This window comes from Manis javanica, chromosome 7 (assembly GCF_040802235.1).
Source record: "Manis javanica isolate MJ-LG chromosome 7, MJ_LKY, whole genome shotgun sequence".
Classification (NCBI taxonomy): Eukaryota; Metazoa; Chordata; class Mammalia; order Pholidota; family Manidae; genus Manis; species Manis javanica.
In genome coordinates this window covers 33680050-33698627 of record NC_133162.1, presented here as the reverse complement: position 1 = coordinate 33698627, position 18578 = coordinate 33680050, and the positions used below count along the sequence as shown (strand labels likewise).

General features: G+C 45.2%; 1 protein-coding gene across 3 annotated transcripts in view; it reads right to left on the bottom strand.

Moving 5' to 3' along the window:
• Positions 1 to 18578, bottom strand: part of MYOF (myoferlin) — a 158575-nt gene that overhangs the window by 1996 nt on the left and 138001 nt on the right. For 2 of the 3 annotated variants that reach the window (XM_073240687.1, XM_073240688.1), the window contains 10 exons: positions 15242 to 15412; positions 14384 to 14532; positions 13138 to 13277; positions 10944 to 11032; positions 10761 to 10856; positions 7236 to 7377; positions 4882 to 4981; positions 2558 to 2748; positions 734 to 843; positions 208 to 355 (listed from right to left, as the gene is read on the bottom strand). In XM_073240687.1, the coding sequence (XP_073096788.1) occupies positions 208 to 355; positions 734 to 843; positions 2558 to 2748; positions 4882 to 4981; positions 7236 to 7377; positions 10761 to 10856; positions 10944 to 11032; positions 13138 to 13277; positions 14384 to 14532; positions 15242 to 15412 (1336 nt within the window). Of the gene's footprint in view, positions 1 to 207; positions 356 to 733; positions 844 to 2541; positions 2749 to 4881; positions 4982 to 7235; positions 7378 to 10760; positions 10857 to 10943; positions 11033 to 13137; positions 13278 to 14383; positions 14533 to 15241; positions 15413 to 18578 lie in introns of those variants that run through there. The other variant, XR_012133124.1, reaches the window with a different exon arrangement.

Here is an 18578-nt window from a genome sequence, read left to right as displayed (position 1 = left end):
TTTTCAGACCGTGAAGTTCTGACAGTGATTTGTGAAACCCTAAAAATGTAATTCTAATCACAAGACACATTACTTTAAATTCTCTAAAGGTTAAAGGATTCCTAAGTTGGTCACTGTACTGAGCAGCAATAAAGGCAAGTACCAAGTTAGATGACCCACCATAATTCACACACAAAAATGCCAAGATAAGAAGCTGAGGACTCTCACCGGCAAGGAGTACAGGAGCACGGCCAGGAAGAGCAGCAGGACCAGCAGGACCAGCAGGCCAATGATGACCCACTTAAATCGGCGCCACACAATGAACTTCATGGTCTTACAGGGGTTGGTGAACCAGAGGAAGGAGGTTTCTGGTCGGCTGCATTGCAAAGAAATGGTCTTACTGACCCAATTCAGGAGGGACAGATATTTCACCTCAGAGCATCACACAGTTTAAAGAATAATGAATAACATTTACAAAGTCAAGAAAAGATATTACTCCCTTAGTTGGCTGAGAAAGATGCTTTAGCCTTTTCTTTAACCTTCCTAAGATGCTGAAGACACACTGGACTTTTCATGGGAAAGGAGAACGTTTAAAATGAAGCCAGATCACCAGTCTCTCCACTCCCACCCTCACCCCCCTTATGTGCAAAATTAAGACAAGAGATAATTCATTCCACTAAGCAGATTGGAAGGGGGGCTTCTAGACTGCAGGTGTTTTGGGATCAGACAACATGGAGAACAGAGAGGGCTTTACTTTGGGGGGTCCAACTTGGGGTTCATGTTGGGCTCGTCCCGTCCCTTCCCGGAGGGCCTCTCGTCTGCCTCCTTCTCATTGAGCACTTCCAACGTCATCTCCACTTTCCCCTTCAGTAAAGCAGAACAAGTCAAACACATGACATCATGTTTCACAAATATTTTCACTTCAACCCAAGGAGTATTCCCTGAGCAACAATTTTTATTTTTGTAAGACAATCCTTAGATTGCCTTAAATTTTCCTCAGGAGATTTCATCACATTTCCTCTTCCACGTGTTTCTGCACCGACTCTTTGTGGGAAGCTGAGAGAACAAATCGCTGTCCCTCCTCGTGCTCCCTGCTTCTTGTTCTCTGTATCCCCGTCCCTCTTCCTTACATCCATCTCCTCACCTTCTCACCTCCTGTGTAAGTTTATTCAGACCCAGATGAACCTAAACACTGCTAATAGCGATACCTGACATTTATGGAGCATTACCTGTAGGCTCTAGGTGCCCCATTGTGCCCCAGTGTGCCGAGCAGTGCTGGCATTAGGGGTACTTGATGTACACTTGCTCAATAAGTCAGTGAATGAGGGAGTGGGTGAATGCCTCTTCCCTGTCTGCATTCTGAGGAGATGCGCTGGGCACTGTTAAGCCTTTCTATGGATAATCCCGTGTATTTCTCACGCAACCCTATAAAGTACTGCTATTATTACCCTCATATCTCTGAGGACACTAGGGCTAAAGAGATCTAGAAAAGTGACCACTTTTTCAGCCAGGCTTACCCAGGCTGGTACCAGGCTTTCTAGAACGTTGGGATGCCCATTGGTCATCAGCAGTTGGAGAACCCCCCAACCCAAACAATAGTTTAGGTGGTAGAGCCCACATGACTCCTGTGTTGGCAGGTCAGACAAAACCGGATGCCTGACTCTGGCAAGTTGCTTTGTCTCTAAAATGGAGATAATGGCTACTTCATGGAGTTGTTAGCAGAAGTAACTGAGATTATGTGCAAACGAATCTATAGGAGCAGAAAGCAGATAAGTGGTTTCTGAAGCCAGGGGCGGAGGGGATGATGAATTGCAAAGCCAACAAGGAAAGTTTTGGAGTAATTTCATAGATTTTGGGAATTCCACAGATTTTGGTAATTTCATAAATTGATTCTGATGGTGGTTTCATGAGTATACATCTACCAAAACTCATGGAATTGTGCATTTTAAGTGGGTTCACTTTATCTTATATAAATTACATCTCAAAGTTGTTTTTAAAAATAAGATTATGAATGCAAGGCACTTGTCTGGTTCATAATCAGTGATCTAAAATGTTACCTACTATTAATAATCCATAGTGAATTAGGTAGTCTTTTGTGACATGATGTGGCAACCCACACTTATGTTTCTGTATCACAATTTTTTTTGAGTTCTCCAAACTTGCTTGTAAGTTACAACCTTCTTCAGTGGATGTTGGCACTCCCTGCTTCCTCCAGCTTTTTAAAATTTAAGTTTTTTAATGAGAAGAGCTCGAATTTGAAGTTCTTTTTTCTGTACTGAATTGTACTGGAAGCTCAGGATAGATCAGCCTTCCTGGTGAAGGAGGGTGCTGAAGAAACAGTGCAGCCACTCCAGCTCCCAGTTTGTCCACCATTCTAATCCGTCCACCTTCCACTCAGCTTCAAACACAAACTCACAGCATGTGCCACCTTCTCTTGGAATCCCAGCATGAACTATTCCCATAACTTCAAGTCCCACCCATTTAATCCTTCTTTGTCTCACCTGGAGTAAATCTACTGACAAAGGGAAAAACCAAAATGATAAAGGAATAAATGACCCCAACCAGGAAATGCTCATACAGCCATCACACGGGTGCCGTCTTTGTCTGCATAGCACGGCCACCATCCTCTCATGGACTTCTGCTCGAAGAGTGAGGCGGTTTTAGCTTTAAGAGGGTTCATGACTTTGAGGTCTGGAGTCATGTCCAAATTGCATTTCTCTGATGATTTTGCTGGAATGATGGTGTGATGCAAATCAAGTTCCAGGAAACCTAGCCAAGGAAACATGAAACCCAAATAAGCTTCAGGTGGATCAGCCATTGTTCACAAGTGAATAGAATGATCTTGTCAGAGGGGAGGCAGACCAATTTGAACAGGTGATGGGTGAGTTAGAGAAAGGGACCCTGGCAGACATTTAAAAATTTCTGGATAAGATGGAAAGTGGCAAAAGAAATACCTGTCCACTGCTCTGCATCTTACAGAGAACACATTTTGTTTCTAAAGACATGAGCATAAATAGCACTTCTACAAACTCAAAATAATGAAATATCTATAGACAAGATTCCTACTGAAGTTAGATTTGAAATTTGCTCATACTGGTTTTGAACACAGGAGTCATCTGGCTTTGGGTACAGACAACTGGTACTCAAAAGACAGCAAGCCCCCTGCAATAGTCACACCCACATCTTTCCTAGTGTAATCTCAGAAAGGGGAGCTTGAGAAGGAACATAATGACTCAACAGAAAACCTTCTCCAGGAACTAGGAAGCCCAGAGCAGGATACCTGGAGAAGCATGTTTTCTCTTTCCTGACATGAAGCAGTAGCTCTTTAGTACTACTTTAACTGACCGTCTTTTCTGCTAGGGAACTCCTGTGAGCCCTTTTCCTAAATGAGGTGTGGGGTCCTGTCTATGGACTCCTGCGACAGGAGCTGGTCTTCAATAACAGCAGCAAAAAGCCACAGGGAGGTTATGGCAGGTTCTCTTCACACTGTCAGGTTTAGAAGCTGCCCTTCATTTTATAATGGATCTGTAATGCATTTAGTCAGCCTTCCTTGAGTTTATGCCTGCTTTTATCTTGTCTCCTTTCTGGTAATAACTATAGCCATTTTCCCACTGGCCATTTTCAAAGAGTCATTTTCTTTGTTTTTGTCAGATGTTTTCCTTAAATTCCAAGAGAGAACTGTCTACCATTCTAGAATTTACTGCCTGTATGCTCTTTAAGTTAGCATAATTGCATATTCATGTGTTTGTTCAACTCTGACTAATTACCAGCTAAGTCATGGCCACTGTATTCAGTGCTGTGAGGGGAAAAGGGATGAACAAGACATGGCCATTGGCCACGGTGGGCTTTTCCTCTGCCAGGAAAGATGCCCTGGGAGAAGGTGGAAGCAGGGAGACAGGTCAGGCCCACTATATAACAGTTGGCTAGAGAAGATGAGGTCTGAACTGGCAAGTGGCAGAGATCATAGAAGTAAGAAAATAAGTGGGCATGGTAAAGCATATTACAGCATTAGGACTAAGTTGGGGAAAGGAGAGGAGGACCCACAGAGGACTCTGGGTGCTTTACTGGGTGGCTGGGACAACGGAGAGGCCCTGAACAGCAAAAGAAGCTCATGAGAAGAGCAGGTGAGTCAGGGAAGAAAAGTTGAGTTTGATTTCATTCATGATAAAGTTAAGGTGCAGATAAACATAAAGGTGAAAGTTTGTGGTGAGGAATTGGCAGTAATCATCATGATAGTTTCTTTTGAAAAACTGAGATATAACTGAAATATAACACTGTCTAAGTTTAAGGCGTAAAACCTGTTGATCTGATATACCGATAGATGCAATATGATTCATCAGAACGGTTTCCTATCAATGCATCAGGCACTGTGAGCAGTCAGGCTACACATCCCGGAAAATCAGAAGAGCACTGTGCCTCCGGGATGGGGAAGTAGGGGGAATACTTAATAAGTTCCTTTAGCCACCAAGGAGGATGTGCCAGAGGAAAGAACATGGCTGGGGACACTAGGGATCTCAGTAAGTTTTGAGAGCAGCACCGGGGAGGAGGGAGCCCATGCTGAGGCCCCGAGGAGAGAGGGTGGTTGGAGAGTGGAGGCAGGAGCTGGCATCTCCTGATGGAAACAGGACTTGACTCTTCAGAGCAAGACAGGAGTAGGTGTCAGAGCCTCCGTGGGGGCCCCTGAGAGTGGGTGGGGCCCAGTTATGGGATGGCACTCACCATGCCCACTTCTCAGAGGACCTGAGGCAGCAGACAGGCAGGCCACAATGCCCGGAGAACGTCCTGGCAGTGAGTGTCCACCAGACCCAATTATCCATAGTACTGAAGATTGAAATAATTGATTCCTAGTTTTACTTGATTTCACTATTCACAGTACAATTCTTTAGAGAAAAGAATCCCTACCCAAGTAGTCGTCCAGAGAAAACTTGTCATTATCCCATATCTGAATGATCAGTCTGGGTGGGACCCGAAATTCAGTTTGATCAATACTCCAGAAATGCTCCTGAAATAAGAAACAGATGGATTACTGGCCTCTGAAACCTTCCCCTTGAAACCCCAGCATCAAGGCATGGGCCTTTCCTCTCCTCGGCACCTCCATTACCTACTCTCCTTGGCCCTCTCTCTCCACCCCGTGTATGGAGGGCAGTCGTGTTCCCCAGGAAATCTCAAGGCCACCAGCTGGGTGACAAAAAGGATGTCCCAGGCAATTCTCAAACAGAAGGCTTCCTTCCTACCATGTTCCTATTAGTGTGACTTCCTGCTGCCAACTCCTGCGGCTTGGGGAGTGACTGTATCTCTCCCCTAAGACCACAATGGCCTGCTTAGATTATCTTCCAAAAGCCCGGCCACTCTAGGCCGACCCACACTGTCCCCCACTGGAGTGTCACCTCTGCTCAGTGACCTTCTGCCCACCTCACATGGATGTCTGAGCACACTCGTTTCACATGGGGGTGAGGAGACTGGGGCCCAGACTTCACTCTTATCCGGGCAGACTTAAAATATCCTGACATTTTTGGCTTTTGAAAAATATTGCTGGGCTTTACATGCTGTGGTCAGCTAAGACCCTCAGGTCCCTCATAATAGAATTAGGTGGAGGGAGGACTGGGTAAGGGTCCTTCAAATCCTCACCTCTGATCCCTGCCTCTGCCCAGACAATATTAGTCAAGAAAAACACCACCTCCTCAGCCTAATACACCTAAGTTCCTCTGGCCCAGCAGAATGGAATTCCCCCAGTGCTTCATGAATTTGAAGGAAGATGGTTGGGTTGTTTCTTGTTTTCAAATGATATTCCAAGAATGTTCCCCTTTACAGGACTCAGGAGGCCTGGCTCTTAGGGACCAGGAAGCCCACTCTGCTGTTGTCCAGCCCCACCTGACTGTGCTGCGTGGGATCCTGGTCCAAGCACCACTCACAGCATGGGGAGGCCCAATACCAGATGTGCGTAAATAGGAAAGGTAACTCTCCCGAACCCGTCCCCTTCCCCCTGCATCTGCCTCACCATCTGTGCACGACTCGACATCAGGGTGAGCCTCTGTATCTCTAGAAATGCCACGTGAAAGCATTCACCTCACAGAAAAAGGGCTCACTGCCACATGAGCACTGAGTGGAGCAGCTACAGGGCAGGGTCTGGCCAGGTGGGACACGAGGCAGGTTTATTTTGATCTGTGAGGACAGGCGGAGACTCAGCAGAGCTCAGGCGAGTTCACAGATGGTCGGGGCAGGGATGGCACCAGTGACCTATGAAAAGCCATCTGTTATTATTGCCCGCCCAGGTTTCAGGCTCCTTTGTGGGATGAAAGCACCTGGCTTTTCCTTGAAGACCCCCTCCTGCAATTGGGGAGGAATGGACTCCATCCCTAACTCCAGAGCTGGGCCAGTCAGAGCATCGCCTCCCCTAGGCATCGAACCAGTGGTTGGTTCTGGGATGGGAACATGACCCCAGACAGGCAAAGACACTGAGGCCCACTTCCAGGACTCTGGTTGATGCCATTGGGGATTAGCTCTTCTCTGGCTGCTGAGGTTGCCAGGAGGGCAGGACATGAGCTGGGGCCACTGACAGCCTTCTTGCCTCCACCAGGGAATGAGGCCCACAGGAGAAGGCAGAGCAGAGAGGCAGAGAAAGTGAGGACAATTTCTGAAGACACCAGTCCAACCTAGGATCCAGGCATTCCTTGAGCCAGACAACCTTGGACTTTTTAGTAATGTGAACAAATAAATCACTTTTTTGGCATAAGCTAGTTTGAGTTCTGCAACTGAGAACATACTAATTAGGACCATGAGGGTCACGAACACTCACAGAAGTTCTGAAGGAGGTAAGGTGGGAGCTGAGGTTTAATAAGGAAGGTAGAAGGGAAATTTCACCTACTTGAATATTTTGCCTGTTTGGTTAATAAGTCAAATAGTTCTGCTTATCATGGGAAGAAATTGATCTCCTGTGACATAAAAACACACTTGGGTTGGTGTATACATGACACAAGACCCCCAGATCTACCCTTTGCCAGATTGTTCACCTCGTTGCCAACATGTTATGGAAGGAAAGTTGTGTTCCTTGTATTTCTTATTTACACAAATAGCTGTCACAGCTGTGTGGCCCTGGACAGGTATGTACACCTCTTAGGACGCAGATTCCCCATCTCTCCCAAGAGGGAGCTGGACTCGTGACTTCTGAGGTGCTGAGCAGCTCTGACATTCTCTGAGTGGCTACGTTAAGGTAGACCCACGACATCGACTCCCCACTGGCACATTTCAGAGCTCACTTTTTTAGCAACAATACAGAGTTGTTCAGCTGGGAGGTAGTCAAATGGGAAAATAAATCTCCAGTTAAAATTCCCTTCGCCATCCAAGGACCTGTAATGCACATCTGTTTTCTGTTTGTTTTCTTCATTGCCAGGAATCCAGCTGAAAAGCAGAAGCAAACAGACTTAGCTTCTTGTGATTGACAAGTAATCTAGCTGCAAAATTGTGCAGTGATAAGGGGAGTGAAGGCAGAAGAATTAATGCACGTTTCTTGGGCAGGTTCCAGTTGTCTATGGAGCTGGGGGGTGATTTATGAAGGGGAGGCTCTGTTGCATCCAACACAGGTTGTAGCCAAATAAAATATAATTCCTCTAAAACCAAAGCAGGAAACCCTTTAGACTTCAGTTAACAGGGATAAGGTGAAATTTTCTGGAAAATATCAACAACTTAGCTTCTATTTTGGGAATATTGGCTCTTGCTGGCTATGATGTTAGTGTTCATAACTATAACTCATCAGTGTCTGTCATCACTGCTGATAGGCTCAATGAATATGAGTTAGTACAATATTTTAGCATTTCCTTTTCTATATTTTACTTATGCAAACAAAGGAGGCATGGCTCATCTTACAGCTTCCTTTTTTGTTATTTTTAAATTCACTATGATCATATTGATGAGACTAGAAAAGGAGATGTCAGCTGCTATTTCCATATGCATATCTATGAAAAGTCATTTCCATAAACAATTTAATATCTTAACTTTTAACATCTGAAAAGTTTCCTCAGGTTTGTGCCCAGTACAAAGGTCCGTGAAAGGAAGGAAGAAGGAAGGATCGTGCCTGGGAGGAAGCTGTCACATCAGCCTGCTATCGGGAAGACTTCTAGTTTGGAACCAGGGACACTAGATGTTAGACTGGCAAAGTGGTCAAATGTGTGGTTCTCAACATGAATGTTCTCTGCACACATTGGAATCAAATGGGGATCTTTTAAAAATAGTGATGCCTGGACCCCACAGACAGAGATTCTTGGTAGGAGGCAGGACTGGCTGTGAACTTGCTTGGCCACTTAACTCTCAGTGTTTCATCTCCCATGTGCAAAATGAGGTTAGTGATATGTGCTCCCTTCATGTGGTCAACATGAGGACAGAATGAGAGATCATGGCTTAGAAGGGCCAGAGGATGAAAGGAGAAATCCTTAACTTCTTATTAATGGTCATCTGCTATCAACTGGGTACTTAGCATACCTTATTTAATCTTCCTGACAACTGTATAACCATCTCCATTTTACAGATGAAGAAACTGAGATTCAGAAAGGAGGTATAACTTCCACAAGGTCACACAGCCAGTAATGGACAGAATTAAGTATAACTTCCAGGTCAGCCTGACTCCAAAGTCCAGGCCTGTTACTCTGCCGCAAAGGACCATGGAGACCAGAAAGTCACGTGCTAATATTAGGTTCTAATTATTAATACTGGTGTTCATATGAACCAACTACAACAGTTTCACTTTTTGCTAGTCAATGAACTGACCAGACAGACTAGTTGAAAGATGTTTTTTGTCTGTTAACTTTTAAGCTTTTAAACTGAAACATCATACTCTTCAGCTATGAAATAGTTGTTTCTACCTCCTGACAATATCCTCAGAGTGTCACCAACATCCTCCCCCAGAATATTCCCTGCAGCTCTTCCTTCTGTTTTTCCTGAATCATTTTAAATATGAATCTTTTCACATTTTAATTTTAAAACAAGTTAAACAACTACTCAAAGTGCATGTATTTGTGTACATGTATGTATAATTTTGTATGTAATACCCATATATGTGCGGTGCTAGTCATGTTAATTATGCATTATTCATTTTACATGTAGTATTTAGATTTTAATTCCAAATATGACATGGTACTTTATAGACTGCACCTTACTCTTTGGTTAGAGGAGTTTTCTCTCAGTCCAGTATTACTTGAGTTTGTTTTTCTGATTTGAAAAAAAAAAGCAATGCTTGTGATAGTCAAATAATTTGCATGTATATAATTAGCTGGGATTAGTTTTCCTTGGGGAATGGTAATAAGATCCTGAAATGAGAAAGAATAATGAAGAACTTGATGAAACATTCCCTGTTTACAGTGAACATAAATGATATTAATTATGTCTTAAAGTTTTGATTGAAGGCCACTTGGGATCATAAGTGAAACTTTGTTCTCACCTTATGAATATTAAATTTCAATAAATCTTATCTTTTACATATTAAGGAACCAAACCAAAGTTTGTGTGTAATAGTAATAATACTGGCTAACACTCACATAGTGTGATGGTTAATTTTACGTGTCAGTGTGACTGGCCACGGAGTGCCTAGATGAAACATTACTTCTAGTTGTGTCTGTGAGGGTGTTTGAGGGGTGATTAGGATTTAATCAGTGGGCTCAGGGAAGTATGGGCATCATCCAATCTGCTGAGGGCCTGAAGAGAACAAAAGGCAGAGGAAGAAGGAATTCACCCCATTTTTTCTTCCTCACAGACTGAGCTGGGACATCTCATCTCCTCTCAGCCTGACCTCAGACTGGGGTCACACCACCAATTCCCCTGGTCCCAGGGCTGTACCACCAGCTCTCCTGGGTCTCCTGCAGATGCTAGATCATGGGATGTCTTGGCTCCATAATTATGTAAGCCAATTCTTCATAATAAAGCTCTGTCTGTCTGTCTCTCTCTGTCCACACACACACCTCCTTCTTATTCTGTTTTTTTTTTGGAGAACCATACACTATCCTAAATACTCTGAGTAACTCACTCCTCTGAATATCCCAGAGCAGGGGGTACTTTTACTATCTCTATTTTATAGATGAGGAACAGTGAGTTTACTAACTCGCCCAGATGATAGGGAAAACACCAGGGTGTTAACCCAAGTTGTTTGACTCCGGAGTCCGGCTTCTTAATCACTATGCCATTCTGTACTCAACATTTATGATTAAGGCATAATATGAAACTACTGTTAAAATGGGCAATCTGGACTTGAATCATGCAAGTAGCAGAGTAACGAATAACTATGACACTTTCATGGTGGATGCACACTTTTAGTAAATGTTGGTGGAATCAATGAGTATGCCAATGTTTCCTCTTTTGCATGGACATTAGCTGCCAGTAATAAAATATATTGAAAGTGAAATTTTGGAAGCCTTATTTATGGTTCTCAGGCTAGTTATTCCAAGTATCAAAAAGGAATAAAAATTAACTCCTTGACTAAAAAGTCTCAGGAAGAACAAATCTGCTTTATAAACTGAACAAAACCCACTTTCTTAAGAGAGAAATGAAGAAATATTTATCAGTTCTTAAAGTCATTAGCTACCTCTGCTCATAAACAATAGCCATACAGATTTCTCTTTTCTTTCTGTTCTCTCTCCCTTTGTCTCCCAAGAGCTTCCTGCACAAAGTGCATTAATGAGATAAAATAGTATCCAATACCCAAGGAGCCTATAGTGGACACCTTCAGTTATGAAAACCAGTGAAGGAGAGAGCCTGTTTCATTGTCTGCATTTGTCAAAGGCTCTTGCAAACCTTACCCTTTGACATAGATGTCGCTCATTTCCTCTCCTGTGATGCTCTTCTCATCCAAGAGAACGTCCTTGGTATTCCAGATGATCACACGCAGGTAGTATCTGAAAGGAGTACATTTTGAAGGTGATTTTTTCTCTAACCCTGCAACAAGATCCCAGTCCAATACAGCGGGGCTCAAGATTACTTACTTCTTGGCTTTCCGGGGTGTGATATTGAAAGGAGGGCCTGGTGGCCCCAGATTCTTGGGGAAAACATCCACCCACATTTGAAGTTTTCCCTAAACCATTCACAAATGGAAAGAGAAATGAAGTCATGTTATGGGTGGCAGACACTATAATTCTCATATTTCCTAGGTGGAACTATTTATCCAGACCTGCTAAATTATTAGTCCATATGGAAGGCAAAAAGATAGAGTAGAAGAGTGAACCAATACGAATCATCCATCTCAGTGTCACTTACGCACACACTCCCCACTTGCACCCAGGAGTCTCTGATGCTGCATGTGCTCACAGGCTAATGGTGAATAAGACAAGGGGCTTCCCGCCACTAACAACCCCCAACCCACAAATGTTCTCACGCTCACACACCTTCTCACAACCATTTAAAGTTGGGCCCATTGTTCTTAGAATGGTTCTCACGCTGTCTCTATTCATCATCACATTGCCTACTTGGTGTCAGTCCCAGATTTGTGACGCCCAAGGGTTTCTCCACTTACCTCCACATAGAAAATCAAATTAATGTAAATGGTATTTAATTTTATAAAGAAAGACTTGCAACATGGCACTTTCAAAGGAGAGACTCCAGCAATGACCAGAACAATACTGTTCCAAAGTTGAGGAGAAGGCCCACGGGAAGGGGAGGCTGAGGGCCTGGACTGGCCCCCATGCCACCTTCTTGGGGAGGCCCTGCTCAGGTCTCTGACCGCCACAGACCAGGTCCATCTATGCAACTGGAACATCCTTCCAGACAGGCTAGGAATGCCATTAACAATGTTATCAACCATATGAACAATTTAAATTCCCCAAGCTGTTTTTGGAGGTTCTGTAGATTCTGCCTTCATGACAAAAACAGACTGACCTTTAAGGAGGTTGCCAAGGAAACCACTAGATTGGCTTCCTAATACATTGTGATCAAAATGCATTAACTGGAGCTCTTGAAAAGGGATATATTTCCCTGTGATCCTGACTCTCTTCCGACTAATCTCTAGGGCTCGAGATTCTGCACTACGTCAAGCACACTGCAGAACATTAGGCATCCAGGTGTCTGCTGAGACCCAGCCAATCTGTCCAATGCGGTTGGTAGAGGTGATGGGCGCAGGGGGTTAGCGGATTCCCAGGGAGAAATCTTCCTCACTTTGTAATTTCTTGAGACTTTTTAAAATTGAGGGGTGGGAAGGGAGCGAGGAGGAGGAATGGGCTCTCTGGGGGAAGGAAGAATGAGAAAGGGAAGAATTGAAAATGTGGAACAGAATAAAAGCAAGGAGTGATACAACCTAATAACCTAATAAGCCCAGGTCACTTGTGGCCACTTTTTAGAGATAAGTCCATGGTTCTGCTGTCAGTGTCCATGGCATTTGCATCCATTAACTAATATTTCCTTAAGTGTGGTTTCCTAGCCACCTGCATTAGAGTCTCCCAAAGTACTTGCTAAAATTCAGATTCTTGGCCCCACCCCAGATCTGCTGGATCTCTGCAGCTTGGGAGTCTTCATTATAACAAGCTTCCGCATGGATTATTTTGCTGTTTGCCATGTCTCCTCTTACTTCTCTGGAAACTGCCCCTCGGCTTCTGTGAATTCCTCCCCACCGATCCACACGGTCGCTGTGATGAACTGTCCTGTGCACTGTGGCCCAGCCTCTTCCTTGGCTCTCTGGTCTTAGATGAGCCCCTGCCCCACACTGGGCCAAGAGCAGCTGCCACCTCAGACCCTGCCTTCCTGGCTGCTGCTGAGTGGTCCAGTGGGGGACCACTGGGCCGAGCTGGGCCAACCGCTTCTTTCCACATTTGAAAGTATTGAAGGCTACACCATCACAAAAATATTCAGAGACCATCCACCATATTCTGATGTTCAGGAAGGTGACCACAGGAAGAGCACAGAGACTACAATAGACTCGGAAAGAGAAACAGACAAGAGACCAGAGAGGCAGGAGGCCAGTCCAAGTTTGTTCTGAGTCATAGCCTTTCCCCTATGTGGATTTAGTGAGTTACCTGAAAATTCTTATCATAAATTTCCCTTTGAATTGAAGCTAATCTGCCTTTCGTTTCTATTTCTTGTGTCACTAGTAGTATCCAAAAGAGATAAAAGATGCACAAATCCATGTCAGCTATTGTCACTGCCTTTGGCGTGTGGGTGATGGGTCTCCAAAGGTAGCAGCCCCTTTACCTGGGAAATGTTGGGCTGGAAGGTGCTGTGCAAAGTCCTTGTTTCCACGTGTTCAGGGACTAGCCCCTGAGTCCTGAGGATGTGAAGGGCAAGACGCTCATCAGGGGCCCCGAGGTGCTGGTGCAGGATTTTGTTGGCTTCTGGAATGGAAAGTGGCATTGAAAGAGGGATGGGTATCCGGGAACAGTGCAGCCAGATTGCCCTGAAGAGCTTGCAGCACTTCATCCCAGAACTTGCAAAAAAGACAGGTCATTCCAGTGTGTAAACTTTGCCTTGTGAAGGAGTTGTTGATAGGAACAGCTCCTGACTGGGGACACTGCCCCAACCAGGCTCACACCTGCCCTGTGGGCTGCCAATAGCAAAAGAGCCAGAACACACAGAATGTGTAAAGGCAGCCTGTATTTACTTCTGTGGCAGAGGCTTACTGCCAGACTGTTTCCCAGCCTCCCTTGCACTTAAGTGTGGCCATGAGACATCTAATCATCCCTGATATTGACTAAGTCCTCTTCCAATGGAAAGACAAAACATGGTTTCTTGCAATTTCAAGAATAAATGGCTGAGGATCAGGAAACACTTTGAGTCCCATGTGTCTTTGCTCAGCTTTCTCTGGATATCCCGTGTACCCTTCAAAGCCAGCCCCTGTGCCGCCCCCTCTGGAAAGTCCTCCCTCCCTACAAAACACTGAATCACACCACAGCTCTTATGCTCTGTGAAGCTTACTTCAGTCTTTGTCATAGTGCAGCTAGCCATTCATGTGTCAGGACGGATTGTATTATAAATTAGTGCTTGGGAAAGAGCAAGACCCCAAACTCAGACATGAGCCAGATGTAGCTCAGCAGATTCTTCCAACCAACCCCCAGCATCCCTGAGTCTTTGCAGAGAAGGGCTAGAAGAATGATGGAATAAACTTGGAAGAGAAATTCTTGTACTACCATCGGAGCACTTTTGAGGTAATTATGCATTACATGGAAATTAGTTAATTACTAGAACTTGGTGTTCAAAGCTCGAATGGCTGTGACCTGAAAAGGTCAAGTGAAACATAAGACAGACAAGAAAATGTGTATACTTAGACACTTGACAAGACAGCAAAACTCTGCTACAATGGGGCTTTTGTTGGTCGTGCATGCAGTCTCCACTGCCATAATTAAGGTACTGCGCTGTCCACCCCCTCCCCAAAGTGAACCCAGTGATGTAAATAGTTTGCTATACTTTGTAGCCAGCTTACAATTTATGACAATGTGCTTACCGAATTCATCCAAACTGTAGTCTCGTCCTCCATATCTGATCCTATTTCCATCTTCAGAAAGGATGGGTGGTGGGAAGCCTTTGAATCTGGCTACATTTTGAAGCAACTGTGTTGGTTTCAATTGATCTCGCCAGGTATTCACTCCAGAACTGTAAGTAACATCCACACCCGAGTTACTGCAGGCACACAGGTTCGCCCTGCATTTGTATACACACACTCACATACTTATAGGTGCTCCTATGTAAAGAGGGAACAGGGAATATGTTCTGCACTGTAGCTTTTGCATAGAAATCTATTTCAAAGGACTAAAATCCACAATTATTTTGGAGTGTCAGCCAGGTGATTGTTTTTTTCCTCCTTAACTTCCCCCTCTGTGAAAATGGAAAGTTTAGCTGAGATCACTATAATCATAATAGGCAAATTCATAAACTATGAAAAACTGCAAACTATCTCATTAGATAATATACCCTATAGCACTCGGGGAAAGAGGAACACCACAAAATCAGTCATTTGGTAGAGGGGGGATTCCTGTCATCAAACCTTGTCAGGCCCCTGTCCCTGGCATCAAGGAGACAGGCTCGAAGAACAGGAGAGAGGCGGCTGGTTCTCTGAGGGCTCCTAGCTATGCCACCCTGCAGAGCACCGCACTGCTCCAGGGCCAGCCTTCTACCCAGGAGACAGTGCGAATGGTGCCCCCTGGAGCTAGGCAGAGCTGTGGCCCTGGCTCTCCCTAACTGTCATTAAAAATGATGTGTGTCTGACTCAAAGTAGGCGTGGCTCAGCAGAAAGCCAAAGCTTCCTCAGGTATTAATGTCAGAAGGAGCAAATTGTCCATACTTAACGGCTGCAGCAACTTACATGCAGTATTGCTCAGGTATGCCGCAGTGGGACCCAAACCGGGAGAGGAATCTGTTTTCCAGATCAATAACTGTTTCTCCCACTTTTTCATCCCGGGTAAAGGTATCATAATCATACACAGAGATTTTCAGATCTTTTTCTTGAGGTAAGTAGCAGCTCAGTTCATACATCCTAAATAAACAAATGCAAAGTTAGACTCTCTATGATCCTACGTAGGCATTTCAAAAAACCCAGGGCTCTGTGCAGAGATTCCACGGATGGTGGCTCTGGCTGCTGGAGGAGAACGTGGTGACTAGGGAAACTAGGAGGATGGTACCGGTTGGGATTTCTTGACAAGTAGTCCATGTTAGTCATAAGAACAGTATGGGATTATGTACACTTGCTCAAGAGAAGAGCATGGGCTTTGAACATGTAAGTTTGAATCACAGCTCTGCTGCTTGCCAGCTGTAGGACCCTATGCCAATTACTTGATCTGGGCTCAGTTTTCTCACCTGTAAGATTGTGAAAATAATACCTCTTGTTCTGTATTATTATAAGGGTCAAGTGAAGACATGTTTAAATGGGTCCCGTTTGGTATGAATGCAGTGCTCAAAACCCAGGAGCTATAATAATAATTATGATTATTCACATTATTATCACATGCCTATTAACTGGGGTACAGGCATGTCTACCCAGCTGGGACATCAGCAAGGCACAGTACCCTGGCTTATAGCCCTTCAGCTGTGCCCCTACTGTGTTCCCTCCTCTGCCGCAGCAGACACCACCACCCCATGGAACATCCTGGACTCACTGCACAAGAGCACAGGCAGGGGTGTGGCTGGAATGCACTGACAGGGCAGAAACACGGGGCACCAAGAGGCCTCCCTCCCTCACCCCTGACCCTCTGGGTGTGCCACTTGAAGGCTTTCTGTATGAAAATGCAAACACTTCCGAGCTAAACAATCAAACTTCCTGTGGTAGGTGAGCAATGTGGTGCACCTTTTGAGGGCCAGTAGACTGAAAAGCACAAGCTCCAGGTGGTCAGGGATTGGTTCTGTAGTTGCCGAGTGGAAGGGTCCCAAAGCAGGTGCTCAGGAAATTATGTTGCTGGGAAACTGTAGGAGGCCTCTCCCACCCCTCCTCTCTTTCTGCCTTCACCCCTTCTCCTTGCACTACGTGTGGACGGGTTCCGGCCCTAGGAGCCAGGAATGTTAATTCATTTGAACAGACGGGTGTGTCAGTCCAGGATGTCTCCTACATAAGTTTCAGTGACTTTTCTAGACTGCTGCAGCCAGGCAGTGGGCAGGTGGCCACATGAGAAAAGGTACTGAATCATGACTACATATGAAGGACTATAGCCACTCGTGCCCCATAACACCACACCTGTAATACTAGGTTCCCAGGGACATGTGAGGTGTGTCCCTTCAGAAAGATCTTTGGTCAAACATGATGAAACCCACCTCTTGTGGAAGTTCCTCTGGGCAAACTAAAGACTCTAAGAAATCCCACAATTATTATCTTTTTTAATCCAGGTATGTTGGTTTGATGAAGGAATACTGTCTTTCTTGGAACACCAAGGAATATCTTATGCAAAACGCAGACTTCCTGTTGAATGTGATCTGGAGGATGCTCTGATGTGATAGGAATACAATTAATGACAGCCGAGCACATAGGAAAGGTTGCCTCTTCCTGAATTCCTGTCTCAGAACTGTGAGGGTCTCTGCTGAAACTCAGGCCTTAAGACTGCAGCCAGGCAGCAGAACTGTGGGAGGGGTTGCAGAGCTGATGTGTCTGTGGCTCCACCTGCTGGACGGGGGGAAGTCTGCACAGACACTGTACAGGATTGGCTGAGTGGAGCCTGACAGAGTCACTTCCTCCCGGAAAGACTCCAAGCAAGACTTTTCCTGCCACTTCATTAAGCTTGTGCTTGGCTCCTCTGAGACGAACAATTCAGACAGGGCTGCCTTTCTCCCATAAAAGCTGGCTTTCCCGCTTCCCTGTCTCCCTCACATGGAGCCTTCTTCCTGCTCTGTGTGCCTTTTCCTGTCTAGACCTCAGGGCTGGATCAGCGGAAGAAAAGGCAAACGATCATATTGCCATGCCAGAGGATTACTTCCCCTCCCTGGTCTTGGCATGCAGCCTCGGGGTGCATGTGTGTGCACACGTGTCCAGGAGTTGAGGGGGTGTGAGGTCCTGTGTGTGTTACAGGGTGTGGGAATGTGTAGGGGTGAACAGTGGGTGCAAACCTGAGAGACCGTGACTGAGTGACAAAGGCTTCCTTGTGTGTGTGCACACAGGCCCACGTGCGTGAGAGAAGGAATGGGTAAGGCCACAGACCAATGTGAGTAGAAAAGATGGGCAAGATGAAGGTAAAATACAGGCTACGTGTCAAACAAGCAGTGTTCTGCTTGGCGTGGTTCTGGGAAAATAACACTTTTCACAAATGTTTTATACAAACAACATTTTTGCATAAGTGATAGCTTTGCCGTGAGTAGGGAGCATTACCAAGGGTGTCAGAAAAGCCTGGGGCTTCATCAGGAATTTCTACCTGATTCTTGGCTCTGCCATGTACGAGAGCTCTGGCAACCGAGCTCCGGCGCCGTTTCCCTCACCTGTAAGGTAAGGCGTTCGTCACTGCCCTGCCCAGCTAATAGGTTTGCATGGAGATAAAATCAGATAGTGGCAAAGCAAAGAGCTGAGTGTGGAGACCACGCAGACGCTGTAGTCAGAAAGTCTGGGTCTGAGGTCTGACTGCCTCTTACCAGATGGGCACGTTCAGAACTGATTCTCTCTGTGCCTCAGTTTCCTCTGTTGTCAAATGGGGATAACAATAGCACCTCAGAGTTGTGAGATTTTTTAGGGTTTTTTTGGTACATAAACGGTATAGCATAGTTCATGCATACTGTAAAAGCTCAGCAAATGTTAGCTCTTATTAAATATGGACACTATTTATAGCTGAAAAATGCTGGTCCTATTTAAAGGTGACTTGGAATTGCCTAACCCTTGAGAAGGTTCTGATGAGACAAAGGTAATTCCAGAAACAAGTCTAAAGTGGCAATGATGATGAAAATAATGCTTTTTCGAGAATCCTCGGGAACAGAAGACAGAGGGAGCAGGGTGTTTTGCCCCGTCACTTTCCGCTCCTCCTCAATTTTGAAAACAGGCCATGAACACATTCACATCACAACTGTAGAATCAAAGCATCCAGAAAACAGAACCCAAACTGGACTCAGGCAGTGAGAACCCAAACGTTGCTACAGGCAAGTCACTCTGCCCACCCTTCTTGCCCAGAACCCTCCAACTTAGCAGACTCCTGGGCCTTGTGGAAACCCCATGCTGGCACCCTCTGGGCCCCCAA